Below are 17,339 nucleotides of genomic sequence, written 5' to 3'. Positions count from 1 at the left end.
ACAGACACGGAGACGACGTTTGTGAAGCTTCGAGTGCGATGGTTCCTTGATACGACGGCAACCCAAGCCTGGGTGGTGTCCGCCAAACGCCAGCGCTATGGAAACACGCACTTCGTCGCCGTAATAAAAGAAAGACCCTCGGGGCGCGCACGCCCGTTCTATCCAAAGCGCCGCCACTGCCCACGCCGATGGGAAAACAAACAACAGCAAACAAAGAAAAGAAAGACCACCATGGCGGATCCATGTCTCACCCGTCCTCGTCCTTGATGTACACCGGAATACCGTACAAGACGACGGCCGCCGCGTTCAGGTACCGGAACTTGCACGCCGCCCTCGCTCTCGTCACCGCCTCTGCAAGTGATGCTGGGCCCTTGGATGCCTTGGCCTTCGTCCTCCCAGTCCCCTTCGCCACCCCTTTGCTCTTTCCCTTCATCTTCTTCTCCTCGCCGAACGAGTCTCGAGCGAACAGTCCCCATTCCTCAAACGTCCGCCCCGCGAACCTGTCAATGTCCCGATCGGTCACGTCCCACAGCGTGCCCACCACCGCCGGGCAGCCTGCCATCATGTAGTTCCACACCGGGCCATAGCACTCGAACTCGCCCGCCTCCGTCAGCGCCGCCGAGCTGCAGCCCATCAGGAACGTCGCCGGTCGGCACTTGTCGAGCTTTCGGATCGTCTTGCCGCGTATGTACTGCGCGCCGCTTCCGTGCCCAAAGTACAGCAGCACGTCCGACGTCGAGAGCGCGCGTTCAAAGTCGGCCTCGTCCGGCGCCCGGTTGACGATGCCGTTCCAGCTCGTGAGCGTCTTGAACGTCGGCTGAAAGAAGGCCTGCGTGTTTTTGAGGTCCGACGAAGGGTTCAGCATGTAGGTGCCCGCCCGAGCGGACACGTAGTGGCCGTGCGGCGGCTGATGCCCGCCAACCTCCGCCATGCTTGGCATCTTGGCTTCGTCGATGAGCTGACGCAGGCACGCGAGCGACGGCACCCTCGACACGGCAAGATCGTCCATGCAAGGGAGCGACTCCCACGGGAACGCGTGGAGTCCCTTGTCCAAGACGAGCACCGTGTGCGCTCCGCGCTCCCGCTCCCCCGTCTTCGCCGCGTCATAGTACCCGCGGAGCGCGTCGTACGTCTCCACGACCATGGCGTCAAAGTCGATCTCGTCGTACGCGTTCCTCTCGCCGTGAAACTGAAGTATGTCGACGACGAAGTAGAGCAGGTCGTTCAGCGCTTCGTCGAAGTGGCTGCAGTCCGAATCCGTCGGATCACCGAGCCCGATGAACAAGTCGAGAACACGGGGGTCGAGAGTCACCGCCGCCGCCTTTGTCCCCTTCTTCGTTCGGATCCTGTTTCGCGACGGCAGGCCGCCGTCGAGGATCTGCTGGAAGCTCTTTTGGAACCGCGCCAAGAGATCGCAGCGCCGCTGATGCTGGGAGAAGATACCCTTGAAACCTCCCAGCCAGGTGCACTCGATCGTCTCAAGGAGGTCCTTGAGCCGCAGGTCGAGAGCCTCTCGCTCGGCCCACCAAGCGCTCCTCTCGCCCCTGGCCGAGAAATCGCGGGCCGAATGGCTCGACTCGTTCGCGAGCTTGATGATGTCCAGCAGCTCCTCGCGCCCGTGCTCGAAATTGAACACCTCCGAGTCCGCGTCTCTCGAGTTTGCCCTTTCCAATGGCAGACGCAGGATGAAGGGGCTGTGGCCGGCCTGCAGCTTCGTGATGCACAAGTCGTGGTGGTTGTCGCTGAGCGAGAGGGAGATGACGCTCCAGCTTTCCGGAATCATGTCGACGTACTTTTTCTGGAACCTTGCGAGGTCCGTCGACGACGACTCGAGGCTACATTTTCGAACCGACTTTGTCTGCGACGTCGGCATGCTTGCCGACATGAAATTGTTGTCCGCCGCTCTCAGCGTGTTCTGCTCCCGAGCCCAGGTAATATTCCGACCAAGGTCAACCGCCACCGTGCCAAGGCCCGAGGACATTGCCGGTCTCACTTTGCCGGCCGAGGCGGCCGAAAGGAGAATAATGGTGCTTTGCAGCAGGCCGGAGATGCGATGGACGGTGCTGCTGTCGGAGCTCGACAGAGCAGAGCCGTGCGCCTCCATCAGCAGCTGCTGCGCCTGTCTCAACGCGTCCGCAAACGCTGGGCCGCCGCGTTCTTTGGAGTTGGATTTCTTCCGGTCCGCGATCACCGCCCGCGTCTTTCTCGGAGGCGAGGCGCCCGTTGTCGTGCCTCTCTCCGACGCTCGCTTATCCGTGCCGACACAAACGGCGGGGAATGATATCGTCGAGTCTTGCATGACGGAGAAGACGGGGTCTGAGATCATCTGCTCCATGCTCTGCCCGATGAGCGAGGTCGCCGTCATGACCTGCTCGTGCGAGAGCGTGCCGAGGAGCTTCGGCAGCTCCTTGGCTTTCTCGAGCGTAGAGAGTGCCGAGGCCCAATCCCGCTGATGTATGAACCCAAGGGATCGAGAAAGAATGACGGCCGCGAGCAGCGATGACTGATGCAAGTCCATGGGTACCTTTGAAACCTCCAGCGCTGGTGCTGATTTCGACTTGGCCGCTGGGCCTCCTCGCCTCACGGTCCGGACCGCAGTGGAAGTAGGATTGGCCTTGGGTTTTGCCGTCCTCGTCGTGGCGCCGCGAGTGGCCCTGGAAACCTCCCTGCCCTGGGTTTTGATGCCTCTGGTTGCCGTATTGTTGCTCTCACCGACCGCTGCCGTCGCGTTCGCAGAGTCGTCGCCGTCGCTCAGCAGTCGAACCGTGTCCTCGGCGATCGTTAGATATTCACGCGCCTGTGCCTCGTCGCCAATGTCCCAGTAAAACTCGCTCAACTGGCGTGCGAGTCGAACGCGAGACGCGCAGGCATCCGGAGGCATGTGCTCCTTGGCTTCGTCAAGCATACCAAGCGCCTTCTGCATCCTACCGGCCTTGGCGAGGATGGAGCCGGTCCAAGCCGACACTTGGACCTTGTAGAGGGAGGACTGGGTGCTGTCGGCAATCTTCCCTGCCGCCTCGGCGTAGTAGATCGTTTCCTGGAACATGCCTATGTGGGCGTAGACGGACGAGATGTGCATGAGGCTGCGAATCAGGGGTGACGCAAGGCTCCAGAATCGCGGCCCGCTTCCTCGCGTCGCCTCGTCCCCTTTCAGGTGAATGCTGGAAAGACTCGTTTCTGCCATCGTTGTCTCGCCCTTGGGATTCACATCCGCCAAGGCCGCTTCGAGTCTCGACCAGTCGTGAGAGAGCAACCGTACGGCATACTTGATGGCGGTGAGTGCATCTTGGATATCTCCCCGCTGGAGAGAAATGCTCGACCGTAGAAAGGAGGCCATCGACAGCATCGCCGTCGCATGCGACTTGGACCGGGCCCAGGACGAGTAGGAGCCGCCGCAAAGTTCGTTTGCTTTTGTGACGCATTTCATACTGCCACCCGTTAGTCGCATCGCAAGTAGAAGAGAGTGCAGCACGTACGCTTCGTCAAAGCTCCCGACGCCCGTCAGGTACTCGGCCTGCGACAGCTGAAATCCTGCCACCACTCCGCGCGAGATGCCCTCGTTTCTTTCCACAAGCGCCTTCGTCTGTTCGAGCGCATTCTGCGCTTGAACGTACTTGCCTATGTTGACATACTGGGTCGCGAGATGGCTGTGGTGGAGGACTAGGCTGTCGTGAGTCGAGCCTGCACGGCCCGCAATCGTCGTGGCCAACCTGATGGAGAGCTGTGAGATGGATATCTGCAGTTGATGCTCACCTCGAAGCTCGGCGAGATGATTCAGGGACTCGAGGTGTTCAAGCAGGCTTTCTGGATCGTCGATGACCGCGTACAGGTTTTCTTTTGTCTCGCAGGAATCAGTCATGCTCGTCCAAGCGGCGACGGAATTTTTCATCGCCGATAGGGGCACGGGCGTGTCGCTGTCGGCAAGGGCCGAGAGAAGTCCATGGTATGCCTGCAGATGGGGGATGTAGTGCGACAGCGAGCCGTCCTCGCCCTTGTCTTTTCTCTGCAGCTGCTGCAGAGCCAGTTCGAGAAGGGGCGAGAGCGCATCCATCTCGTCTTGGTCTCCCATATTCTGATAGAAAAGGTAGAGCAAAACACGAAGACGGCGGATCGGATACTTGTCCAGAGTATAAATCCGCAGCAGGGCTGCCAGGCTAGAGTCACGAATTCGGGGTGGTTGGAAGGAGATGGAGGTGTTGGAGCTGAGGTGCATCAAGTGCTCGAGAACGGCGGCGCGCTCTGGCTCGGGGAGAAAGAAAGTCCAGTCGTTCCACGATCTGTCGAGTTTTGCGATTGAGCGTAGGGTTCGGGAAAGAGACGACGCTTTTTCCGTGGCAGTCCACGCAAGAGCGGGAGGTTGCGAAACCAAAGCGGCCGACACGGCCGACAGGACGCCGTCTTCCGCCATGTTCATGCAAATGGATCGCAGTGTCTTGACGGCGTCCTCGGTCCTGCTCGCTCCCTGGCACATGTCGGCGAAAAGTTCCAGCTTGGTCGAGAGCTGTGCCCTTTCCCTCTCAGCCGCCGTTCGGTCCTTGACGGCATCGATGGACCGGCTAAGAGCCTGAAGCAGCTGCTTGCTTGTCTCCTTCGATCGGTCCGGTAATTTGCGCAGTTCTAGGAATCGGGAAAAGTAGAGACTGGATATCTTGACGTGATAGATGCCTAGCTTCTCTGCCATGGCCGCCGACATGGCTGGGTCGGCGATGCCGTCGAGGAGAGATGCACAGTGCTGCAGGACTTCGTCCATGAGTTGCCAGTCGATCGAACCCGACTGGATATCGCACTTGATGACCATCATGGACGCGTCAAGAACCTGGCTGATGGACTGTAGAACCGTCTGCCTTCGTTGGTCGAACTGAAGGACATGCTTCGCGTTGGCGTCCTTATCCGGCGGCGTGCCGAGCCAGCGGCGGACGAAGCGAGGATACCGGAGCAAAAAGGATTTCAGGAGGGATACAAGTTCCGCGGGTGTAGAAGAGTCTGTCGTAGCGTTGGGGTCCAGCATGTTGGCGTTGGTCAGCAACCCAACGACGGAGCGACGGGCGGCAGAGAGACTCTCAAGAAGGTCGTTAAGCTCCGTCACGGTGCCGCTGAGACTCCCGTCTAAACCGTCGGTGACCTCTCGAACGAGCAGGGCGGCATCCGAACCAATTTCGGCCCTCTTCAGAGCAGCGGCAAGTAGTCGAGCCGACACAGAGCAGACGCGAACGACGGACTCGGACTGTGAGCGCATGCAACCCCGAAGACGCTGGAGCCACTGATGGGCGTCATCGTACTCCCGGGCCGCGTGCGCCGTAGTTCCAAGGATTTGATACATGGACGCCAGAGGGGATGTGCTCGACGTAGTCGGTTGACGATTCTGAGAGCGAATACTCTGCATGATTGCCTCGAATGCGGCAGCTGTTATTCGGTAAGCCGTCGTCTCCGCCGTTCCTTGACGACGGATGAGAGCCCGGACGCAGCGAGTAAAGGGCGACAAGAGTTCGTCGTCGACATTTCCCTCGTGGCCGGCGAGCGTCCACCATTTCACTTGCGTCCTGAAGGAAAGGGCCTGGATTTCGAAAGCGGTGACGGGGCTGGGGCTAAGTTTGGACTCCATGGCGACGGCGTCCTCCGAGCTCGAGACACTTGGTGCCATGGAGAGCAATATCTGCGAGAGCGCGACCAATTGACGGGCAGCCTTTGAAGCCTCCTTGCCGCCTCCCTCGCCCAGCTTGAAAAGTAGATTGACGGGAGAAGATGGGTTCGTTTCGAGTAGCGCTGGCAAGACTGCTTCGATATGCGACGGTTTCTTTGTCGCGGCGACGAGTTTGAGCACCTGCAGTTGGCAAGTCGTGATGGTTGGTAGGCTACTCTTGGAGCCGCATGCGCCCGCGTTGAACCGGAGTAGATCTGCGATGCTAGCAGCTGCGGAGGCGGTTCCTGCTGACGCTGACTTGGTATTCGTCGTCGCCGCGGTCGAATATGCATCGTCCAGCCTGCACTTCAATATTCGTAACTCCTTCAACGCTTGCTCGTGCATGCCGAGGGTGAGGAGCTTGCCGACCAAAGCCGACATGCCATTCTCGAGCTGAAAGTCTGTCTGTCCCTCTTGTGTAGGCTTGAGCGATCGTAGGCATGCGAATGCGGCGCGCGCACATTCGACGACGGCGAGGCATCCCGTTGACGGAGATGACGGGCCAGCCTTGGTGTCCTTTGTCGTCGAAATCGGGGAAGATACGGTTCGATTGAGAGCCCGCGGCTTGAGAGGTGACAGGGGCGCAGAGACGGAACGCCTCAACGATCTGTTGCTGGTCGATCGCTGCAGGTTTTCGCCTTTCTGGCGCGTTGTCGAAGGACCCGATGGAGATGATTTGGCGGTCTCTGCAAGGGCCTTGAGTGTTGCGTTGATGACATGAGTTGCCAGTATCGTCCTCTCTCTCGATCCCAGCACGTCCTGGAGACCTTGTTTCTTGGCCGCGGCAGCGCTCTTGGCTTTCGTTGTCGTCGTCTTGGGAGCTCGTGCCGTGTTCTTGGACCCAGGGGCGGACGGCTCCGTCTCTGGGAGGAGCAGCTCCTTGAGCGAAACGACGGTTGCTGGCGTGCAGCTCGCCGTCGATGCAACGTCCGCTTTGACGGCTTCCGTCTTTGCTTGTAATGAAGCCATGTCGATGTCGGATAAGGTAAGAGTGAGAGATTGCAATGTGTGAGTTCAGACGGCTAAACCATGTCGATTCGATGGCCGGAAATCATCGTCCAAGTAAGGAAGCAAAACGTGTTCTAAAAGAAATGAACCAACGGGAAGCTTGCGATGCGGATGCAGAATGCAGAATGCAGCCTCCACCAAAATAACTGCAGCTGTTCGCCGTGACGGATGTGTGGCAGATTGGCAGAGCAGGGGGGGGGGGGGGGGTCTCCTGGCACAGTCTGACGGTGGGGGTAAATATCGGGCGTTGTCTGGGCAACTGGAGCGGCGAGCGGCGCCAGCGGCTCATTGGTCTCTGGGTCTCGCTGGTGTTCTTAGTTTCGCTGGTGTTGGCTGATTTCATTGGTCCGAGGGCCTATGCCTTCTAGAATCGGGTTGGAAACGTCACCTCCATCCGGCATGCAATTTTCCTCTTCAAAACGGCGGCGAACAAGACGATCGAAAAATGTCGCTGCACCAGTTGGCAGTCCGCAGCCGCAGCTTCTGGGGCACCAGGTTCGGACCCAAATATTTATCGACCTCCCGAGTCAGCCTGCGATACTCGACCGTTGCACCCACACCCACAACCGTCGTCCAATCGGGCTTCTGGAAGTCCCTGATCCCCAAGCCGCTGCGCAAACAAGAGCGAGGAGCGTTCAGGGCAAAGTCTAAGGAATGGAATCCCGCAACGTACTTTATCGTCATGTTCCTCTTTATCGGGTCCATGTCGATTCAGATGATTGCTCTGCGTAAACAGGCGGAGCAGTACGCTCGGCAGTCGGCTGTCAGGATTGGTCTGCTGCGAGAAGTGGTGGAGAAGATCAAGAATGGCGAGGAAGTGGATGTCGAAAAGATACTGGGCACCGGTGACCCTCAGAGAGAGGCGGACTGGGAAGAAGGTGGGTTCGCACTCGAACGAAGCGGCAGGTCGAACGCTGACCTTGCTCCAGTGCTCAAAGCCATAGAGCAAGACGAGACCGTCAGGAAGCCCCGGAAGCAGGCGAAAGCTGCGCAGCAGGAGGCTCAGGAAAAGAAGAAGACGACGGGACGGCAGAAAATCGAGGACAATGGCGGGTCGGAGCCTCAGCCAACTCGGGCCAATTCGGCCAACCTCGGCAATTTCTTCTGACATGGTCTCTTTGCTTGGTTCCCACGCGGCTGCGTTACAAATATGCACTTGGGTGCGCCATTATGAGAGCATATCCTTGAAGAGATGCTCTCGCGAAACTCCGGCAGCGGAAGAATGGCCAGCCGACGCCACCTCGTCCTCGCGCAGCGCAGAGACCAGAGCGGGCAACAGCTGATCGGTCGGAAACTCGACCCGCACTCCTCGCTCGCCGGCTTGGTGCGGATCCAAACCGGTCAAGAGCTGATCCTCACCTCTGACGCCGCCCATGTTGATGATGGCAATGGGCATTCCGCGATCTTTCGCTCGCTTCGCCAAGCTCCAGGCCGAGTAGGTGGCCAACGATGTGCCAAGGACGAGGAGGCGACCGGCGCCGTCGATGGCGGATTCTGCCGCGACCTTGACACGGCTGGCGATGTTCTCGCCAAACATGACGACGGCAGGTTTGAGAATGCCCGCCGTACTCGACGGCTGCCAAGCTCCTTCAGCATCGGTCTCGACGATGTGCCGTTGACCATCGGGCATCACCGGTGGCCGAGCTACACATCGAGGGCACGCGGGGTAACGAAAGGTTGTGTAAGGGGCATCGGGCAGGTCGACGTCGCCGTCGGGGTTGTGCTTGAGGCCACTCAACCTCGGCCGTGCCGGGTCCTCCGTGTCCAGGACACGGGACGCCAACGCCTCACTCAGCAGGTCAGCCCAGCGAGGGTTGAGGCGGGACAGCTCGTGCTGGAACTCGTCTCGCGAAAATTCACCACGGCAGGTGGTGCAGATGTTGCATCTCAGGTAGCCATGCAGTTCGAGGGAGGGTAGGCGAGGGTGCGCCTGGCGGTGGAAGGAATCGACGTTTTGCGTAATGACATGGCGAATCAAGCCCAGCTCGCCCAAGTCTCGGATGGCATAGTGACCGGCGTTGGGCGAGGCCTTGTGGAGACTGGACCAGCCGAGAAAGCTTCTCGCCCAATACCGCCTTCGCGCCTCGTGCTTGCCGAGGAACTCGTGGTGATAGATTGGTCGGTACGTCTTGTTGACGCGATACGTGCCGTTGGGGCCTCTGTAGTCGGCGAGACCGGAGGCGACCGACAGGCCGGCACCGGTGAGGACGACGGTCGACGACGGGAGGTGACTCGGCGGCGGCGAGACGAGGAAGCGGCGGAGGGCAGCCAGGGCCCCAGGCAGGGTGGCGGCGGAGGGCGGGACGAGGACGGGCGGCGCGAGGATGTCCGTGTAGGGGATGCGAATCAGCGGCTTACGCATGGCAGAGGGAACACGGCATCCGCCATGCCCGAGAGGGGGCAGGCAAGCGGGCAGGGTGGATTGGAGATGATGGAGGAGACTGTGTTTGATTGATGACGAGGAGAGGCAGCCGATTGCGGGGTGGCCACTCGGGCAGTCGGCAGCCGAGCTGGCGAAGTTGAGCGTAGCGAATTATTAACACGTACTGTACCAGCGACCACCAGCATTACTAGCAGGTGTTTGAATCGATGCTCGCTCGCACCGCAGCTGGGTGCCGTACGTACTGTACGAGTACTGTACGATTACTGAAGTGGTTACGTCGCTCCAGCACCAAATGGAACCTACTGTACTTTGTACCTAGCGGGTTTGTACTGTAAGTACGGAGTAAGTACCCCGTTCAGAGTAATTACGTAAGTAGGTCTACAGTACTTAGTAGTAAGTAGGTACTGTACGCGGGGTGGCAAAAATGTCGATTTAATTTGTAGGAGCAGCACTACCAAAACTGAATCGTCACTTTTGTCAAGTGACTGTAGTACTTAATAGTTGGAGCAGTGAGATACAGTACTTTGAATCGTGCATGAGTGACAGGACCCACCGTCCGGGTTCGGACTCGGAGCTGGGGCGTTGAGGGACCTACTGTAAGTAAGTACAACTACAGTACTCCGTACAGTACTTACAGTACGAAGATGTACTCAAAATACCTCGTAGTCCGTACACATACTTACAACTACATGTACATCAAACTGGTCCCAGGTACTCCGTACTGTTTGTCTCGACTGGCGGTGAGGTTTCTGTCAGAATAGCACCGTGGTGTCAATCAATACCAGGAAGTACAGAGTACAGTACTTCAATACCTCGGACACTACGGAGTAGTCGGGACTTGATGTACTTGCATGTACATGTACGTAAGCAAGTAAGTACAGTAGAACTCTCCGATGGTGCGTCAGGACTGGCTGGTACTTGTCATTCAAGGCGCTGGCGCTGTGGCGGAGAGCACGGGGCCCTTGCAGGTTGTCAACAGCGGCCGCTCCGCTGTAATGGCGGCGGATGGCCAGGAACCGGAGCTGCTAGCATCTGTGTGCCTCGGCGCTGAGGTACCAGTAACTTGATGCCTGTATTCGTTGCGGCGGGCAGAGGCAGCCAGCCAAGGGTTCGCCGCAACGGGGAGGACGCACTGAGCTGACTCGGGACGTACTGCATTACTGGTTCTCGGTTCACGCTCGCATCCAGCAGTCGACCTACTTGCATCTTCATCCTGCATCGCGACATGATGCCCGCCAAAGTCGAAGCATTCGGCTCGGACCCCCCCTCCTCCCGCGGACACCTTTCCTCCCGCCTCCTCGGCCGGGCGGCCGACTTTGCTCCCTCGGCAGCAGCACCACCTGCACCGGCTGCAGCGCCGGCCACCGCTGCCGCCTCGACAGGGCAGGCCACCTCGGCGGCAGTGCGTCTCGACGGCGACGGCCCATCGCCAGAGTCGACCCCAGGTAGGTGGTGATCTTGCCGGTCGTTCCTCCATCCGTCCATCCACACCGCATACCTGCACGCGACGCACATGCGGCGTGCATGGGTGCGTCGGTCGGTACACAGCCATCCATCCATGTCTCCCCGGGCTCGGCGCTCCACGGGCCTCGCCGTGAGGTGCGTGTCCGGCGTGACGACGACGACGACGGTGGCAGCAGCAGCACGGCGGTGCCTGCGAGGACGAGCGGCGGCAGCAGAAGCAAAAGCACCATCGGCCGCCGTCATCCGGGAAAGGGGGGGGCGAGGGGGAGGGGACGCTGGCGTGGTGGTGGTGGTGGTGGTGGCGGCTGGCATGGGCGGAGGGGGAGGCGATTATCGCTCAGGTTCAGGCGCCCCTGGGCGGCCGCTCCCCCTGATGAGGACACCTTACGAGTACCTGCGGCAGCGACAACTTCAACACCAACACCCTTGCCAGGACCGTCTCCGTCCCCGTCTCCAACGCCAGCACCACACCGTCCTCGGCCGATCCAGACCATCACCGCCGCCGCACGCCGCGCACGGCAGACCGAGAAGCCCATCGCCGCCGCCTCCGCCTCAGCGGCCGCCAACGCAGCGCTTCGCGTCCACGTCGGTCGTGCCCCCTTGCACCCGTCCGTCCTCTTCGTGCTCGCCCTTTCACCTCCAGCCGTTCCGTCACGACCATCACCACCTCGACGCCTCCATCTCGACGGCGCCCTCGGTCCTCCTCCACCTCGCACCCGTCCGCGGCCGCCTCCGCTCCCCGCCCGTCAGCATGGGCTCCTCGCAGCAGCAGTCGCGCGACCACGGCGACCACGGCCACGGTCACGGCCACGGCCACCACCACCACCATCACCACGACAACACCTACCTCATCTCGGCCAACAAAAACGACTCGGGAGTGCGGATAACGCGAATCGGCCTGCTGTCCAACCTGGGCATGGCCGTGGCCAAGTTCATCGGCGGCTGGGCTTTCAACTCCAAGTCGATGACGGCCGACGCGTGGCACAGCATCGCCGACCTCGCCTCGGACATTCTCACGCTCGCCACGGTTTCCTGGAGCCTCAAGCCGCCGACGGACCGGTTCCCCATGGGCTTCGGCAAGGTCGAGAGCTTGGGCTCGCTCGGCGTCTCGGGCATGCTGCTCCTCGGCGGCTTCTACATGGGCTGGGAGAGCGCCATCAGCCTCTTCGGCCACTTCAGCCCGGAGACGGCCCACATCCTCGAGCACATGGGCGGCGGCCACGGCCACGGCCACTCGCACTCGCACAGCGCCGCGAGCCTCGGCATCCCGAGCATACACGCCGCCTGGCTCGCGGCCGGCACGATCCTGATCAAGGAATGGCTCTACCACGCCAGTAAGTCCGACCCCCCCCGGCCCGCCGCGGCCGAAGCCGGTGGCGCTGACGGAGCTTCGCAGCCATGAAGGTTGCGCGCGAGCGTAGGTCCTCGGTCCTGGCCTCCAACGCCATCCACCACCGCGTCGACAGCCTCACGGGCTTCGTCACGCTCGCCGCCATCCTCGGCGCCAACGTGTTCCAGAAGGCCGCCTGGCTGGACCCCGTCGGCGGCCTGCTCATCTCCATCATGGTCGTCCAGGCCGGCTACTCGAACACGGTGTCGTCGTTCTGCGAGCTCGCCGACCAGAGCATCGACGACGAGATCAAGGGCGCCATCCGGAAGCAGGCGCACAGGGCGCTCGCCAACATTGAGCACGGTCACGAGGCCGAGCTCCGCGACATTAGCGGCATCAAGGCCGGGCAGAACTATCTCATCGATCTCGAGGTGGCCGTGCCCGGCGCCTGGAAGGTCGAGAGCACCAAGGGCCTCGAGGACGCGGTCCGGACCCAAGTCGGCGGCAAGGTCCTGGGCGTGCGGCGCGTCCGGATCCGCTTCGTGTCGCGGGATGCACCCGTCGGCAAGGGTTTCGACGAGTTCATCCCCGGTTCCGTCCAGAGGGAGGCGGACCCGGAGCGACGCGAGAACGGCGAGGAGGACGAGGAGGACGAGCCCGACCAACCCGACGAGCGCAAGCGCAAGTGATGTTGATTTGCGAGCACCTACGGCCACGAGGCTCGAGGCCGCCGAGGTGAAGATGCCGAGCTCGATGCGGCAACGCATGCGGCGGCTGCAGGATGGGAGCAGTAGCCAGCGACGACGAATCGCATCATGCAGGGGCCCTTCAGGCACCGTGCGCACATGAATACGACCTGCCACACCTACATGTGCATGCAGCCTGAGTACAGAGACCACTGTACAGAGACCACTGGTAGGGTCAGTCACAGCCCAAGTGCAACCGACTGCGTGAGAGGGAGGGATCAAGGTGATGGAGCTCGTCGGCCAGACGGAGGGAGCCCCAAGAAGCTTCATCCCTGGCCAACCCCTGTCCAGCGTCTGGCACCCCGCTGTCCGGCCCTCGAGCCCCCCCGCTGGGATCCAACTGTCGCGCGCTCATTGGCGTTGGGCGTCCTGTAGCGCAGTTTCAGCCTTTAGGGGCCTTTGGGGGCCTTTTAGTTCTAATGGTGGTACAATACAGTACATATGGCACTGTACTTGTACTTGCCGGACTTGCACTTGGTATTGCTGTGCAACTACGAAGAACACTTACAGTACATGTACAAAGAAAGTCCAGTAATAAATAATGCCTAGGTACCTAGTACCTACCTACTAGGTAGTACCTTAGTACATAGCAGTAATAGTGTTCAGGATTACAAGGACTCAGCACCTAACTAGGTACTAGGCAGGGTTGCACACATGCGACACGGGGGGCTTCAATACAGGGCACAGGCACCCCGTAGTTACAGCTGCATGAATTATTAGTACTGTGCAGCAGTGCTCCGTACGGCACCGACACTGGCTATTGCCAACCACTGACATACTTCTACAGGCACGGAGCGCTTGTACGAGTAGGCACAAAATCACGTACTGGGTAGCTGTACGCAAGTGTACGGATACATGTTCCGCAAGGTGCACGAATTAGCTTGTAGGTTAGGGCTTCCTTGCTAACTGTAAGTGTACCGACGTCATGCTACGGCATGTGCGTAAAGAACAAGCTCAGTGAGCCGGCACACGCTAATCGCCCGCTGAATACTCCATATTCGGTACCCCTCCCTCCAGTATAAAACATCTCCAGCACCACCATCCCATACAGTGACATGCCAGCAGCATAAACGTAACCTCCTTGTCTGCCAGCTTGGGCGACGGGACAGAAAACGCAGCCATCGTCAGATGCCGTCTCACACGCGCACACGCACGCACGCACGCACAAGTACATGGTAGACGAGCATCGTATGCTGGACCCCTGCGACGCCGCGGCCATGAGCTCACATCCCGCCCCCCCCCTCTATCTCGGCTTCGATCTCTCGACCCAGCAGCTCAAAGGTCCGCCTCCGCCCCCCTCACTCCATCCGTCCCGCTCACCGCCGTGGCAGTCATCGTCGTCGGGCCGGATCTCAAGGTCGTCGCCCAGGCCAAGGTCGACTTTGACGCTGACTTTGGCGTCAAGTATGGAATCCGCAAGGGCGTCCACGTCCAGCCGTCGAGCGGCGAGGTCTACGCCCCCGTGGCAATGTGGATGGAGTCGATCGACCTCGTTCTCGCCCGCCTCGCCGAGGCCATGCCCGTGCCCATGCATCGCATCGCCGCCGTCAGCGGCTCCGGACAGCAGCACGGCAGCGTCTACTGGAACGCCGACGCGGCCGCCCTCCTGAAGGGGCTTGATCCCGCGAGGTCCATCGTCGATCAGCTCGGCGCCGCGCTCGCGCAGCCGTCGTCGCCCAACTGGCAGGACCAGAGCACCCAGAGCGAGTGCGACGCCTTCGATGCCGCTCTGGGCGGCAGGGACAAGCTGGCCGAGGCGACGGGCAGCGGTGCCCACCATGTGAGTCGCTCGATCCCCCTCCCTCCCCCCCGGCCGCCGCCGCTCCGTGCGCTGGACCTCGAGGCCAACGGCGTGCGGTAGAGGTTCACGGGCGAACAAATCATGCGGCTCAAACGCATCCGGCCCGACGTCTACGACGCCACCGAGCGCATCTCGCTCATCTCCTCCTGGCTCGCCTCCGTCCTCCTCGGCTCCGTCGCGCCCCTCGACGTGGCCGACGTCTGCGGCATGAACCTGTGGGACATGGCCCACCAGCGGTACGGCGAGGAGCTCTTGCGTCTCGCCGGCGGCGGCACGCGGCAGGATGCCGACGACTTGCGGCGCAAGCTTGGCGAGCCCGTCCTCGACGGCGGCGCGTGCCTCGGCAACGTGTCGCCCTATTTCGTCGCCAAGTACGGCTTCGGTGCCGGCTGCAAGGTGCTCCCCTTTACGGGCGACAACCCGGCGACGATGCTCGCGCTGCCTCTGCGACCACTCGACGCCATCGTCTCGCTCGGCACCTCGACGACCTTTCTCATGAACACACCCGTCTACCGACCCGACGGCGCGTACCACTTCTTCAACCACCCGACCACGCGGGGCCACTACATGTTCATGCTGTGCTACAAGAACGGCGGGCTCGCGCGTGAAAAGGTGCGCGACGAGCTGGCCGGACCGGACGGCGAGGTCGAGGCGGGCGCCGCTGGTTGGCAGAGCTTCAACGACGCCGTCCTCGACACCCCGCCGCTCGGCATGGCCGACGCGGGGGACGAGGCCAAGCTCGGCCTCTACTTCCATCTCCGCGAGACGGTTCCGAACATCCGCCCGGGCACGTGGCGGTTCCGTTGTCACGCCGACGGCACCGGTCTCGAAGAAGCTCGAGGCTGGGACAAGGCCATGGACGCGCGCGCCATCGTCGAGTCGCAGGTCCTCTCCATGCGGCTGCGGTCGCAAAACCTCGTTCGCCCGCCGCGCCACGGCCTGCCCGCGCAGCCGCGACGCATCTATCTCGTCGGCGGTGGCTCCGTGAACCCGGCGATTGCGCGCGTCATCGGCGACGTCCTCGGCGGCGCCGACGGCGTGTACAAGCTCGACGTGGGCGAGAGCGCGTGCGCCCTCGGCGGTGCCTACAAGGCGCTCTGGGCGCTCGAACGCAAGGACGGGGAATCCTTTGACGAGCTGATGGCGGCGCGCTGGCAGGAGGAGGGATCCATCGAGAAGGTCGGCGAGGGATTCCTCGAGGGCACGTACCAAAAGTATGGCAACGTCCTGCCCGCGTTCGAGGAGATGGAGAAGCGCCTGCTGGCGGAGGAGAAGCAGGGGTGAGACGGATTGGGCGCGGGTGGGCGCAGGTGGGCGCAGGCGGGCGCAGGTGGGCGTGGGTGGACGCGGGGGGGGGGGGGGGGGGGTTCACGAACGATGCCGGCGTTTTGAAGGGTATCTGTCTATCGTACAAGCCGGGCCGTGCGTGCGTCCTCCCAGACAACGACTTTCGTGCTGCCGGCAAAAATGACATGCCGATGACATGCCGCGATGGTGAGACTGCATCGGCACAATCAGCATACTCGCCGACAGCAGGTTAGGGCAGGGTGCCATCCCCCTAGTCGCAGCATCATGTACGTACCGATCGACTACCGGACATACTTGTTCATGAATTTTCGGTGAAAGTCGGAGCGAAGAAGATCCTGCCGGCAACGGTCAGCGCCATGATGAGAGAATGGCTTGGGGGACAAGGGAAGCGGAGGCAACCGACGTTGACGAATTCCTTCTTCTTGCCCCTGTCTTCGGTGCCGCGGGCCTGGTTCTTGAAGACGACGTCGTCGTCCCAGCGGCGTTTCATGGTGAAATCTTGCTTGTTGAGGAGGGGGTTGCCGTAGGCGATGTGCTTTTCGCGTGCCTCCTCGTCCTCCTTGGCCCGTTCTTCCTCCTGCGAGCCGTCAGCGTGTGCGTGCCCTTCGGCTTGGCCGCTGGCGTCTTCGTACCTCCCGCTTCCTCTTTTCCTCGCGCTCGCGGCGAACGCGCTCCAGTTCACGCTGCAGCTCTGCGTCGTCGTCGTCGTCGTCGCTGTCGTCGTCGCTGTCCTCTTCCTCGTCGCTGCTGTCGTCGGCATCCATCTCCCTCGTCTCCTCCAGGATCCTCCGCCGCTTCGCCGATAGGTCTTCTTCGTCATCGCCGTACGCGCCAGGCGGTAGCGTCCGCTTCGCATCCGCGGCAGACTCGGCATGGGCATCCTGGTCGTCGGCGACGGGCGGGGGAACACCACCATTCTTCTTGGCATAGTACGCAGCCTCGGCGGCGAGGAGCTCGGCGGCGAGGTCGCGCTCGGGTTCATCGTCGGCGTCGCCGCCCTGGCCGGCCTTGCGAAACTTGAGCTGCGTATGGGCGGGGAGGAGGCGCTGGTGATAGGCCGGCCCTCGGAGTGCCTCTTTGCCACGTGCCTATGGAAAGGTTAGTGTTGCCGGTCTGGGGAGGGATTGGAAGCGGAGATTCTGACGGGGTCAAACGTAGGTCGATGGGCTGTCGTCATCTTGGTGGCAGCGTGGCAGGGGAGGAGGAGGGAGGTCGAGGAGGGGAGGAGGCGGAAGGTCGTGGGATGGACAAAGGGTGATGTGATGATGCGTCGAGATCTTGAATGCGGCGGACGAGTTAAGAGTTGCAGCGTACTACTTGGTACGTGTTTACCACTATACTGGGGTAATTACCGGGTCGGAGTAAGGTGTACCTGTAGGTGTACGTACAGTATAGAGAGCGGTACGTACTGTACTGTACACTTACTGTACTTGCTTGTACTTGCTTGTACAGAGTACTGTGCGTGCACTTATTAATACAGTGGAACCTGCTGTAGTCTGTACAGTATTAGGTAATACTGTAAGTAAGTATGTACTTAGTTCACTCAAGTGCCAGTAAAGTACGGAGTACTCTAAGTAATTAAGTAATAATAATACTTGCAGTGCTCTCCCGGAAGAGAG

The 17,339-nt window shown here is 61.0% G+C and overlaps 6 protein-coding genes across 6 annotated transcripts; 3 read left to right on the top strand and 3 right to left on the bottom strand.

The window, feature by feature from the left end:
* Nucleotides 1–247: 247 nt before the first annotated feature.
* DCS_02912 (cell division-associated protein bimb) lies at nucleotides 248–6,649 on the bottom strand (the record flags this gene model as incomplete). Its single annotated transcript, XM_040800237.1, has 1 exon — nucleotides 248–6,649. One exon carries the CDS (start codon nucleotides 6,647–6,649, stop codon nucleotides 248–250), a length of 6,402 nt encoding a protein of 2,133 aa, XP_040661120.1.
* A 484-nt stretch (nucleotides 6,650–7,133) lies between these two features.
* Nucleotides 7,134–7,796, top strand: DCS_02911 (uncharacterized protein; the record flags this gene model as incomplete). Its single annotated transcript, XM_040800236.1, has 1 exon — nucleotides 7,134–7,796. The coding sequence occupies one exon, from the start codon at nucleotides 7,134–7,136 to the stop codon at nucleotides 7,794–7,796; it is 663 nt and encodes a 220-aa protein (XP_040661119.1).
* Nucleotides 7,797–7,856: 60 nt separating this feature from the next.
* On the bottom strand, nucleotides 7,857–9,050 carry DCS_02910 (silencing information regulator; the record flags this gene model as incomplete). The annotated part of the gene is made up of 1 exon (XM_040800235.1): nucleotides 7,857–9,050. One exon carries the CDS (start codon nucleotides 9,048–9,050, stop codon nucleotides 7,857–7,859), a length of 1,194 nt encoding a protein of 397 aa, XP_040661118.1.
* Nucleotides 9,051–10,299: 1,249 nt separating this feature from the next.
* On the top strand, nucleotides 10,300–12,554 carry DCS_02909 (cation efflux family protein; the record flags this gene model as incomplete). The annotated part of the gene is made up of 4 exons (XM_040800234.1): nucleotides 10,300–10,473; nucleotides 10,521–11,120; nucleotides 11,179–11,869; nucleotides 11,932–12,554. 4 exons carry the CDS (start codon nucleotides 10,300–10,302, stop codon nucleotides 12,552–12,554), a joined length of 2,088 nt encoding a protein of 695 aa, XP_040661117.1.
* A 1,229-nt stretch (nucleotides 12,555–13,783) lies between these two features.
* Nucleotides 13,784–15,696, top strand: DCS_02908 (uncharacterized protein; the record flags this gene model as incomplete). The annotated part of the gene is made up of 3 exons (XM_040800233.1): nucleotides 13,784–13,892; nucleotides 13,943–14,391; nucleotides 14,473–15,696. The coding sequence occupies 3 exons, from the start codon at nucleotides 13,784–13,786 to the stop codon at nucleotides 15,694–15,696; spliced, it is 1,782 nt and encodes a 593-aa protein (XP_040661116.1).
* Nucleotides 15,697–16,018: 322 nt separating this feature from the next.
* On the bottom strand, nucleotides 16,019–16,897 carry DCS_02907 (Cwf15/Cwc15 cell cycle control; the record flags this gene model as incomplete). Its single annotated transcript, XM_040800232.1, has 3 exons — nucleotides 16,019–16,297; nucleotides 16,353–16,808; nucleotides 16,865–16,897. 3 exons carry the CDS (start codon nucleotides 16,895–16,897, stop codon nucleotides 16,019–16,021), a joined length of 768 nt encoding a protein of 255 aa, XP_040661115.1.
* Between the last annotated feature and the right edge of the window lie 442 nt (nucleotides 16,898–17,339).

The sequence above is a fragment of the Drechmeria coniospora genome, chromosome 01 (assembly GCF_001625195.1).
Source record: "Drechmeria coniospora strain ARSEF 6962 chromosome 01, whole genome shotgun sequence".
NCBI classification, from domain to species: Eukaryota; Fungi; Ascomycota; class Sordariomycetes; order Hypocreales; family Ophiocordycipitaceae; genus Drechmeria; species Drechmeria coniospora.
The sequence above is the reverse complement of the archived record's forward strand: the minus strand, read 5'-3'. Positions and strand labels throughout refer to the sequence as shown.